Source organism: Cervus canadensis, chromosome 2 (assembly GCF_019320065.1).
Source record: "Cervus canadensis isolate Bull #8, Minnesota chromosome 2, ASM1932006v1, whole genome shotgun sequence".
Lineage (NCBI taxonomy): Eukaryota > Metazoa > Chordata > Mammalia > Artiodactyla > Cervidae > Cervus > Cervus canadensis.
In genome coordinates this window covers 24294881-24307620 of record NC_057387.1, presented here as the reverse complement: position 1 = coordinate 24307620, position 12740 = coordinate 24294881, and the positions used below count along the sequence as shown (strand labels likewise).

At 39.7% G+C, this 12740-nt stretch overlaps 1 protein-coding gene across 1 annotated transcript in view; it reads right to left on the bottom strand.

Annotated features, from left to right (window-relative positions):
• SPAG17 (sperm associated antigen 17) overlaps nt 1-12740 on the bottom strand; it is a 232357-nt gene that overhangs the window by 19718 nt on the left and 199899 nt on the right. The window contains exons 38-43 of the mRNA XM_043459617.1: nt 12318-12363; nt 10334-10433; nt 10067-10114; nt 7167-7266; nt 6432-6534; nt 4656-4787 (exon numbers count right to left, since the gene is read on the bottom strand). Coding sequence (XP_043315552.1) covers nt 4656-4787; nt 6432-6534; nt 7167-7266; nt 10067-10114; nt 10334-10433; nt 12318-12363 — 529 coding nt within the window. The remainder of the gene's footprint in view (nt 1-4655; nt 4788-6431; nt 6535-7166; nt 7267-10066; nt 10115-10333; nt 10434-12317; nt 12364-12740) is intronic.

Below are 12740 nucleotides of genomic sequence, written 5' to 3'. Positions count from 1 at the left end.
TACTTCAAGTATTTCAGTATGTAGGGGTGCTGGAAGAAAAGCTATGACAAACCTATACAGCATATTAAAAAGCAGAGACATTACTTTGCCAACAAAGGTCCGTATAGTAAAAGCTATGTTTTTTCCAGTAGTCAGGTATGGATGTGAGTGTTGAACCATAAAGAATGCTGAGTGCAAAGAATCGATGCTTTTGAACTGTGGTGTTGGAGAAGACTCTTGAGAGTCCCTTGGACTGCAAGGAGATCAAACCAGTCCATCCTAAAGGAAATCAGTCCTAACTGTTCATTGGAAGGACTGATGCGGAAGCTGAAGCTCCAATACTTTGGCCACCTGGTGTGAAGAGCTGACTCATTTGAAAAGGCCCTGAAACTGGGAAAGATTGAAGGTGGGAGGAGAAGGGGACAACAGAGAATGAGATGGTTGGATGGCATCACTGACTCAAGGGACATGAGTTTCAGCAAGCTCCGGGAGTTGGTGAAGGACACGGAAGCCTGGCGTGCTGCAGTCCATGGGGTTTCAAAGAGTCCAACATGACTAAGCAACTGAACAACAACAAAAGGGGTGCTGTAGGTGTTTTTCTAGTTTCAAAGCATTTTTTCCCTCCTTCAAGTACTCCCATTCTTTTGAAGCTCATGCCATCAGACTATTTTATTATTAATAATACCTATGACATCTCCAAGTAGTTGTCAATCACTGACTACCTCAAACATTCCCTTGATTCACTGCAGTTCCAACACCTTAGTTGGTCTTCCCCTTCATCTCTCTTGGTGACATCCCCAGATAACTCTGTCCTCTCTGATTTTTCCATCACCCTGTTTCTTCATCTTTTCCTCTTTTCCACCTCAGAAACTCCCATGGTCATATCTTTGCCCTTGCCAACACCAATCATTTTGCCACTTTCCAAACCTCTGTTTTAAACTTCCCTCTCTAGATCACCATCCTCCTACTCTTTTAGCTTATTACTCTATCATATCTGCCAAGCAATTATTTGACCTCCTGAGAGCTCCAGTCAACAGACACTGTCACTTTAAACAATAAGTCATGCCTTCTTGCTTTGCTTTCCTGTTTCTCTGGAATGGGTTTTCTATGCTCTCATTACATCCACTCCTTTGACATCACACTGGTTCACCTTCCCGATACCAAACCACAACCCACCCGCCCATGTACCTGTATTCTTTCTCCTCTCTCCTGCCACTGTGGATGAGGTGACCCCACTCACATCCAAGGTCAACTCTGCCATTCAGTTCAGTTCAGTTCAGTTCAGTTCAGTCTCCCTGTTGTGTCCGACTCTTTGTGACCCCACAGACTGCAGCACGCCAGGCTTCCCTGTCTATCGCCAACTCCTGGAGCTTACTCAAACTCATGTCCATTGAGTCGGTGATGCCATCCATCCACCTCATCCTCTGTCATCCCCTTCTCCTCCCACCTTCAATCTTTCCCAGCATCAGGGTCTTTTCAAATGAGTCAGCTCTTCACATCAGGTGGCCAAAGTATTGGAGTTTCAGCTTCAGCATCAGTCCTTCCAATGAACAGTTAGGACTGATTTCCTTTAGGATGGACTGGTTGGATCTCCTTGCAGTCCAAGGGATTCTCAAGAGTCTTCTCCAACACCACAGTTCAAAAGCATCAATTCTTCGGAGCTTAGCTTTCTTTATAGTCCAACTCTCACACCCATACACGACTACTGGAAAAACCATAGCTTTGACTCAGGGTCTGCCCCAAAGGTCATGGTCTCTCACCTTTTTTAACACTTTGCTCTCCTGCAATGATGTTCCCTTCTCCTGCATCACAAGTTCTCTCTTGACACAGAATTATCATCATTTAGCAAATCAATATGTTCTACTGGTATGTTTAATTAAAAAAAAATTTTATTGACTGTGCTGGTTCTTAGTTGCAGCATACAGGATCTTCATTACCACATACGGGATCTTTAGTTGAGGCAAGTAAACTCTTAGTTGTGGCATGTGAGATCTGGCTCCCTGACCAGGGATCACACCTGAGACTGCTGCACTGGGAACATGGAGTCTCAGCCACTGGACCACCAGGGAAGTCCCTACTATGTCTAATTTAAAACAAAACCAAAAACCTTTCACTTAGTAACACCACTCCCTCCAGCTGCAGTCTTTCTTCTTTATTTTTTCAACAAAACTCTTGGTTACAGCTATCCATTCCTGCTGCTGCTGTTGATTCCTCCTTAGCCATTCTATACATAGCGGCTCCAATTGACTTCAGTCTTCTCTGTGCCTTGGGGTTGCTGTTGTCTAGATCACCAGTGACCATGATCATATCCAATTTCATGGTTATTTTTTATCTTACTCAATTCTTCAGGGGCATTTAATATATTCAAAACACTTAGTGATTTTCACACTCCCATTTTTCACCTATTTTGCTGGCTTTTTCTTAGTTGCCTTTACTGGCTCCTTCTCTGCCTGATTTTACATTCTCGAGTTTGTCGTAGGGCAGTGGTTGTCAACGCAAGATCCTGTATCAGTGACATCAGCATCACCTGGAAACTTGTTGCAACTACCAATTCTCAGCCTCACAACTGGTCACATTAGTTAATCCAGGAATCCCCTTTATTCTTTTTCTATTTCAGCCCCACGTCCAATCAACAAGCAAGCCCTGCTGGCTCTACCTCCGATACCCCCCCCCCACTCACACATATATACACTGGATATATTTCCAATTAATTTGCTTCTCACCACCTCTGTCTTGAGCCCCTAGTCCAGGTCTCTGTCCATGATCACAAATATCCTCTGTTGCTTCCTCCCTGCTTCCATTTTCTCCAGTCCTCCCCTTCCCCTTCTCATGAACCATTGTCCACACAGTTGCCAGAGCGATCTTTTTAAAACATAAGCTTATCATATAATGACCCTGCTGCTCAAAACCTTCCGGTGGGGTTTGACTACAACTCCTCTTAGAATGATAGCTCAGTAAAGAATCCACCTGCAAAGCAGGAGACCCCGGTTTGATTTCTGGGTCAGGAAGACCCTCTGTGGAAGGGATAGGCTACCCACTCCAGGGCTCAGCTGGTAAAGAATCCACCTGCAATACGGGAGACCTGGGTTTGATCCCTGGGTTGGGAAAATCCCCTGGAGAAAGGAAAGGCGACCCACTCCAGTATTCTGGCCTGGTGAATTTCATGGACTGTATAGTCCATGAGGTCGCAAAGAGTCGGACATGACTGAGTCATTTTCCCTTTCACCTCTTAGAATAAAACTCACAACTCCTCACGGGATCTTACTACTGCCCCTCTCTCTGACCTCATCTTCCTCTGATTGTTCCAATGCCCATTTTCTTCCAGGTCCGTGCCTTCTTTTTATTTCTATTTCTTCTGCTCTAAGGGCCTTCATGTTTGCTGTTCCCACTACCTGGAATATTCCTTTCCCTCAGTCTTTGCATGGCTGCCTCCCTCTTGCCTCTGTTGTCTCAGCTCAAATATCCCTTCACAGAAGGGCCTTCTAACCCTCTAACTGAGTGGTATCTCTCTCCTCAGATACTCTCCATTCGTTATACTGTTACATTATGTGACACCACTTAATACCATCTGAACTTATTTGTTTACTTATTGTCTAGGTCTGCTCATAGTATGTTCAGCTGCATATGATGTTGGCTTCTTAATTGCTGTATTCCCATGCCTAAAACAGTGCCTGACATTGAGTAAGTGAAGTGAAACTCACTCAGTCATGTTTGACTCTTTGCCAGTCCATGGACAGTGGCCTGCCAGTCTCCTCTGTCCATGGTATTCCCCAAGCAAAAATACTGGAGTGGGCTGCCATTCCTGTCTCCATGGGGCAATAAGTAAGTCACCTCCTAAATGAACAAACCTCACAGGAGACATAAGATTAGAGTCAGGAAAGCAAAAGGGCTTGCATAAAGAAAATCTCTTAGTTCTGACTCATAAATGAAGCAAGATGTTGCTTCTGTAAGAGGTAACTAAGACCCATCAACCGATCCTCTCCTCACTTTCAAAATGGAACATACCCACAGGAATCAGGGAGTGCAAATTTATCTAGACAATTTAAATTATCCCTCCTTCCTTCCTTTCCTTTCTCCTTCCCTCTCTTTCTCCCTTCCTTTCTTTCTTTCCCAATCATATTTAGTTCAGCTGACTTCAGTTAAATCAGTGTAACATGACTCCACAGGAACTAGAAACTATTCTGTGGTATTCCACACTTGAGTTTCTGCTACCCCAATAAGATGACACACTGTGTAAGACAGATGTTTCTCTTCCAGCAGCACCTGCAGGCCAAAGAAGTATTGAAATCATAGGTAAATCTAAGTCCAACTACCAAGCCACTCATGGCTCAACAAAGCTACTGGGTTCCTGACTTTCAGTAAATCACACAAACTCTTAGAACCACGAGGCATAAAATAATAAATGAATCAAAATAAATTGGAGAAATAAAATAATGAATCTCAAAAATTTGTCATTTCTTTCCTTCAGTCTGGGACTTGTAGTCATTCTCAAAATATTTTTTGAGATACTCTGATGTGCTAAGAAGCCTTATAAAGTCCTGCAGGTTCACAATCCATGACGCACTAGGATTTTTTCTGTAACTGCCAATCATGCCCTGAGGGCCATCTCCTGTACTCCAAAAAGACATGATGTTCAGTTTTGAGAAGCAATGAGATAAAGCAGTAGACTGCCATACCTTTGATAGTTACTGTTAAATTTTCAGTTTGCTTTTGGCTAGCAGGTTCCTTGGTATCCTCAAGGTTCTCTGATTTTGAAACACTAAGTATATCTGAGGATTCCTGTTTTGACACTTTATTTTTCTGGGAATCTGAAATAAAAAAACCCAAACAAATAATTTAAAGTGATATTTTGGACAGTGATACAATGACTACTAATGTGTGTATTACAATGAACAAAGTGCTTTCCCCCCACCCTCTTTAAAGAGAGTAAATGGAAGCAAGCCATTAAGAGCCAGGATTTTTCATTATATGATACAATGTTTGCCATTAACAAACAGGACAGTGTCTGTAAGACTCACTCCCAAGGAGCTGGCTGGTTCTTTCTGGGCCTTATGACCAAAGAGCAGTTGTTATCTTGGGTTATGAAACAGAGACCAGGTAATTTAACCTACTTTTACGAGGCAAGAGTAACTGAATTGTCATTTCTTTTTTAAAAAAATTTCCAATCTTAAGTCCATTTATTACTCTGAAAATGTAGCTCTGTCTTAAAATGTGCTCTAAGACATCAGTGCAATATGAAACAAATTTTAAATGTATACATTTCAAGGACTGAGGATGCAAATACATTTCAACTTATGTGTGTGCCAACCCTAGTTAAATTGTGGCAACTGCCTGAAGGACCATGCTGAAAATATTGTGGCCTTGGCCCCCTTTCAATGGAAAGATAGGCTTGACTGGTTAGTGTCATCTGCCCAGGGTGCCTTTATCCCTGACTGGGCTCCATCACGTCTACGAGTCCTTGTTCCAGCCTTAATCTTTGCCTTGCAAATGCTGCAGTAATTAGGTATTTTCCTTGGCTGTCCTCATTCCAGGCAGCTGAGCTCGTGGTATTGCATTGTACAGCAGAAGATCCCTCTGTTTGGTTATTTTAACAACCCAGTTTATTCAAGAGAAGAACTAAATTTCATTTCATCCCTAAATTCTTCAACATGTATCTCCTGAAATGAAGACATGTCCACTACATGTTTACAACACCATCACCATACCCAAGAAAGCTTACAGTAATCCCACAATACCCTTTCATACAGTCCCTAAATCAGACTCAACTAATTGCTCCAAAATATCTTCCATAGCTGTTTCTTTCTCAATCCAACATCTAAAATGTATGTATTACAGGCAGTTTTCAGGTCTCTTTTGTCTCTTTTAATATAGAACAATCACCTCATCTTTTAACATTTTTAAAATGACATTGACTTCTTTGAAGAGTTCGTCAGTTGTCTTATAAAATGTCTACATTCTGGATTTCTTGGCTTTTTTCCTTTTGACAAATTTCTGGTTAAAGATTTTTGGCAAGAATTCTACACAGGTCCTAGGAACTCTGTATTGTGCTATATGAGAAAACACTTAATGCTAGATGGTCTTGCAATTGGTAGGAGCTTGATCACCTGATTAAAGTTGAAATGCCATCTTTCTCCATTAATTCACCTTATAATTAGTAGGCAATATGCGAGGTGATATTTTGAGACCTCATGAACGCCCCATTCTTCTACAACCTTTCAATACTCCCATGATTTTTATATTTAGTAAGGTCTTCTTAATACTTTCAGGCAAATTTCAAGCATACTGGATGAAAACTAAATTTTTTTTACAGCTTAGCTTCCTCATATAACTCAGCCAAATCTGTAATACATAGGTCACATTGGGTTCTATCATTAGCTATTACTGAGACAAAAAGTGGTAGGAAACTGGCTATGTTCTACATTAACAGGAATAAGAGCTACATGCACACACACCTGGAGGAAGACTGGATGTATCTTGAGCGGCATCTTTGCTTGCATCCTCGTCTTTCTTTGTAAAAGGAGGCAAGTTTTTGGAAAGGGTGTCCAGATAATTAAACTTAAAGGAAAAACCAAAGACTTATTTTAGACTTAACTCATGGCTGAAAGGCCACTGCTACAAGCACACTGGGTTGGTGAGGAGTGATTAAAGCATGTTTTTTAAGGCCCTGGGAAAAAGGTTTGTAAACTACAAGTTTTTCAAGAGAGTAACTTAATTCTAGATTTTCTTCCCCATGATTTCCCGTACTTTCTTGTCAGGCCACCTGTGGTAAATAATAGCACTTGGAATTTTCACAGAAGCACAGGGAATGCTGAGCACATGACAATACTCCTTTTGCTTTAGAGTTTGATGAGTGAGGACATTTTAATAGAATAAAAAATTCAAAATGGGATTTATCGGAGGGTAATCATCAATAGGGAGAATTCAATCCCCCAAAAGGGCTTAAAATAGAGGTGGGAGAATGTAATTAATAGTGCTAATGCAAGGCAGGGTGGTGGAGCTATAGTAATACATTGGCAAAGAACTTCCCTCTCATGTGCTTGTGAAAACATGGACGTGAAGAGTATGGGCTAGGCAGTTGGGTTGATGGTTGAAGCAGGGAAGAAACAGTATCATGATAGGTAGGTTACATTAATAGCATAGGCATTGTATCAATTCTTATGAGGATTCATTCAGTTACATTCAATTACCTGAGACTGATAAAGCTGGCTCAGTTCAGATTTGAAGTAGGGCGATATTACTTTGCTCCTAATCTCCTTTAGATAGTTCTGTGTTTTTTCAATTTCCTTCCTGGTAGATATTTCCGTAATGATGCAAAAGATGACAAAGAATATTTTAAAATGTTATTTGCTTGTGTTTCAGCTCTAAATCCCACAGAAAATGCAGATCCCTAACAGTAAAACTGATAAGAATTAACTCAGGAATTTTTTTTTTTTCTGTCAAATTGTTTTAGTTCATTTTCTGCTTCTTCTAGAATCAGTCACATTTCCTACATTGGAAGTTAGACTTTCACGTAAGCTAGGAAATAATGACACCAGCTTGTAGTTTGGTTTTACAGTTGATCTCAGAAGGCTACAAACCACATGTTGACCTTTTTGCCTGTCTTTCCAGTTCTCTGAAGTTTAATTGATAGTTAAATTCTACTGATTTCCAAAATTTCAGTAGCAATGGTAATATACACAGAAACTTGGGGAATGAATGGCTTATGAATAATAAGATTAATGATCACAAAGTAAAATAAAAACAATCACAATAATCCTGCTAGCCATCTTTCCAATGCTAGAACCTGTATTGGGGGGGAAGGCAATGGTCTAACTAAAAAAGCTAAAAAGTATACTTCCCAGCCTTTCTTAAATATACGGATAGCCAGTAAGATGCAGACTGAAGTCACTGGGTAGGGCCTCAGAAAGCTTTCAGAGAGGTCTCAGTTGGAAGGTTTTCCCTTTGTCCTTGCCTCAATTCTTCTCCTACTATTTAGAATATGAATGAAACGGCTGTAGTTGCAGCAGTCGTCTTGCAACTATGAAGCAAACTTGAGGATGGAAATCATGTGCCAAGAATGATGAAACAGAAAAAAGAAAAGAATCTCAGTTCCTGATGGTATTGTGGCACTGCTTGCCAGGGATTACCCACCTCTGACTTCTTTTACCTTAGGAAAAATAAACTTCTTTCTTGTAAAAGTACTGATTGGGTGGTTATTTGTAAATGTAGCTGAACCTAACCCTATCTGAAATAATTTTCATTTTTCAGAGCTTATTGCATGCCAGGAAAACTTTGCAAAGTACTTTACATTTACATTTTATTTGTCAAAAAAGTCAAGGCATATAGAAGTTAAATGTGCATGTAAGTTTTAGCTGCTAGATTGTATCTAACTTTTATTGCAACCCCATGCACTGTTGTCTGCCAGGCTCCTCTGTCCATGGAATTTCCCAGGCAAGAATACTGGAGTGGGCTGCCATTTCCTTCTCTAGGGAATCTTCCCAACCCAGGGATAGAACCCAGGTCTCCTGTACTGCAGGCAGATTCTTTACCACTGACCCATCAGGGAAGCCTACCCTAAATCATGTCACCAGTAAGAGGTGAAGTCTGAATTAAAACCCAGGGGGTATGCCCTTAAGCCAGTGATCTTGATTAGTGCCCATGCAAGTCAGCTGTTAGTGAACTAACAGAGGTCTTAGACAATAGGCAGTCTAATCATCCTCATTTTATAGATAAGCAAATTGAAATCCTGAAGCCAATTTTACTGAAGTAAAACAGCCAGCTGGCATCATACAGTCTACAGATAATCAAATGGAACACCTTAGTCCAGATAATCAAATCGAAGGTCTGATTCTAGGTCTGCTGCCTCTAAGACTAGTGCTTTTTCTCTTATACTAGATGGCCTCTCTAGAAATACTGGCTGAATGGAAATTGTCTTATTAAACAACTTGAATTTCTCTTTAAATCTCTACTGCCTCAATGGATTCATTCATCAATCTATGGCAGTCTAGCTACTGCTTACCACTCTCTTAAAACTGTTCTCACAAAAGAAATCAATAAACCTTCCAACTGATAAGCCCAAATTCGTCTTTTCATTTTCCTTTCCAATTCTTCCAAAGCATCTGTCATTTGTTGACCACCTCCTATATCTTGGAAACTTTCTCCTTCCTTCACCCTCATCTCCCATCCATTTTCCATGTTGTTAGCCCTTTTCTTTTCTAGGACACATATCTACTTCCATGTTGCACCTTCTTCTTTGTTGGCTTGCCATTACCTAGCTATGGGTTAAAATTAAAATTGTTAAATATTTCAAAAAAAATTTAAATGTGAATGGATAATGCATGCACGCGTACATAAGTAGAAAAGACTACATAATGGAAAGGAAGTTCATCTTACACTGTTCCCTAACCTCTCAAACTCCTTCCCCACAGACTCTGTCACCAGGCTCTTGGAAATCCTTTCAGGGATATTCTATAGGACAGTATATATCTTCTAGTTTTATAGGGGGGTGGCCCATGAGACCTAAGTTCTTATCTCACCACTTCTCCAACATATTCCACAACCCAGACGTTTTTATTAAGAAGCATATTCATCCTGGGAGCTATTCTGGAGAGCAGCCATGCAAATGTGTACAATGGTACAATAAGTACTACTGTATACCCAATACATATATCTGGCTTCCTTTCTTTAGGGCGAGAGGGCTGGGGTTGGAATCCTCAGCTAAGACTGAAAGGAAACCAGCACACGTAATGCTTAGAGTACATTTCTCATGTGCATTATAAGAACCCTTGCGAGTTTAAGACTATGCTCTGCATTAAGTTCTAGAATATTTATCAATATATTAGAATTGCCAAACCACAGGGAATACATGAGAGCTTTCTTGCTTATGACAGAGAGAGGATCTACCTAATGCTCAAATGGGTTTCCTCAAAGGATTACAACATCATTGCACAAACAATGAATGACCATTGGGCAGAAATGTATTAGCAGAGATTTTAAGAACAGTGGGAGCCTGGATGGTAGGACCTTGCAAACCATCCCATCCTAAAATTCCATGACTCCACAAAGCTGGGCCTTTCACATGCTTATGTAGACTTCAGGATAGAATTACCTCTTTTGAGCTAACTTTTCTTTCCAGTGCTTTGTAGTCTCTGTGTGCCTGTGTAAAAGAAAAGGAAAAATATGATGAAAAAGGGCAATGCTCTCAGCTTACAGACAATAGAAGAAAAACCACCCTTGCAGGATAAATTGTTAACAGCGTGGAAGATGAAAGGCTAAGAATTCCTAGATATTATCACCCCCAGTATTATACTCTTATCTCCCCATTTCCTCCTCATTTCCTTACTACTGATTGGAACACATTGTTGGATCAGCTTACCTCAATTTCTTTTCAAGGAAATCTGTCTCAAAGGTTTCTGGTGGATATTCTGTAGCATTAGCCAAAGACTGCTTAAATAAATCAGCTAGGTGGGCTGCAACTTTAAAAATAGATGGATTTAGCTTTTATCCTCACTTCTTGACAGCACAACACACAACCAACACTCACTCATCTGAGATGTTTTCTAAGAGCCTATATTTAGCTTCTCAAATGTTTACTAGAATTTCCATGGCCAAGTTACAATATCACAGGAAACCAGGTAGCTCTATGAAATATCCCTCTAGAAAACACACATCTTAGAATCAAAATGTAAAATGTGGCAAACTCCTCATCTGTCCCACATCACCAGGGGAATCAGTGTTCTACCTGAGTTTCTTCACATCTGGAGCACCAAAACTCCCCCAAATTAAATATCTTACTGAATTTGTGTTTTTAAAAAGATATCTTAGGGTCTGAATCCAAGAATATGAATACAATATGATGGCTGTTTGATAATTTGGGCAGTGATTCTCAGAGTTTATTCTACAACATGGTCTCAGCAAAATGTTAACAGGAGATAAAAAAAAGAAAGGAAGGTTCCATATCCCATGGTTTTATGAGTTTAGGAAATACTGATTTATACAAGGTTAAATATGTTTCATTACTTTGGGACTTTTCTGAACCCTTAATTAGTTCATGTACCTTGTGGCTAAGAAAATAAGGCATTATGCAGCAGTATCCAAACTTATTTTATCATAAAACTCATTTTTCTCTGGAACTATGTCATAGACTAGTGCTTTAGGAAGTACTTTGGGGACCAATGACTTAGCATCACCACTATTAATGTGTCAGGGCAGCTGTAGACATGCAAGACTGTTGATTCCTGCATCTGTTTGTCTGTTTGAAAAATACATTTGGTTCATCCTTCACTAATGGGCAACTGGTGCATTTACCTGTTCACTGATTGTTCCCTCACACCAGAGGTTAAAAATTCAAATGCTACAATGTAGGGTTACCAGTGTAGGACATCTAGTCAAATTTGAATTTCAGAGAAGCAATAACAGTTTTTTTTTTAGTATAAGCATGCTCCTTGTTATTTTGGAACTTGCTCATAATAAAAAAATATTTGTTGTTTCTCTGAACTTCAAATTTGACTGGGTCTTCTGTATTTTTATTTGTTAAATCTGGCAACCCTAATGTAAGAGGCCACCGACAAAAAGAGCGACAACAGACTGTAAGGACCGGGAGACACTGGGGGCTTTGGTGGGTTCTTTTGTCCATGGCAGTCCTGGAGGGACAGCCGCTAATCATCTTCAGCCACATGTCACGGTACGGTAGAGGAAGACTCAGATATACAAAACAACACCACAACTGTGCAAGCCAACACCATGCAGGACACGCAAAACACATCTGTGGACTGAACGGAGCCCGTGGCTGCTAGTGTCTGACTTTTGTCTTACAGTCAAAAGAGAAAAGAAAACCCCAAACCACAAAAATTCTCCACTGCTTATCTCCTATGAACTATGAAACTAAATAACCGAGTTTGCTGGGGCTGTATATAGCCCCAGATAAATTGCTTTCCGAAAGCAGACTGCTTGGGCTACATGTAGTGTAAAGCCCGGCAAGGTTTCCGTTTTACCTATGTAGTTGCTCCAAAGTTGTGTGTGTGTGTCTGTGTGTGTTAGGGGTAGAGTGTTATTTGGTTGACTGCTTGCTTCCTGGATATTTGCTATGTTCTAAATACAAGTTGAGACTAACTTAAAAGCCAAATGTCAACATTTTTCACTCAACATGTGATAAAAATGAATTTGAGGCAATCATGGTTTTCAGACTCTCACAATTTAGACAGGAAAGCATATAAACAAGTCATTACAGTACAATATGGCCAATATGCCAACAGAAATAGCTACTTTGCTATCAGACGAGAGAATAACTGAGAAGTGTATTTAAGATTACTCCTTTGAAATCTATAACTATTTTACAGAAAAATATTAAGTATTATTACCTTCAGTAACATGACTTTTTGTAGTTTCCTCCATTTTAGGGAAAGACTGAAATGAAGAGACAGTTCCTTAACAGTAATTATTATATTACATACAAAATTTACTTTGTTTAGAAAGATTCTTCTTTATGTACACAAATTGATCTTTTATGGAAACTACTGTAAAATGAATTCGTTTTTAATGCTGATACAAAAAGTGATTTTTCTTTTAGTCATTTCTTTCATTTAGCAAATTTCTAAAAGTGGAAATCATTCTATACTTCAGTGTAGAAATTGCTTTTTCCTCCTTCCAGTTTCATTTATTAAGTCATACATTTCAATGAATGCCAGCTTCTCTGAAGACAATAAAAACTTTTATTTAAGAGTCTTCAGAATTATTTATGAGTTAAGGAAGAGACTAAAAAACATCATATTGGGATTCCCTGG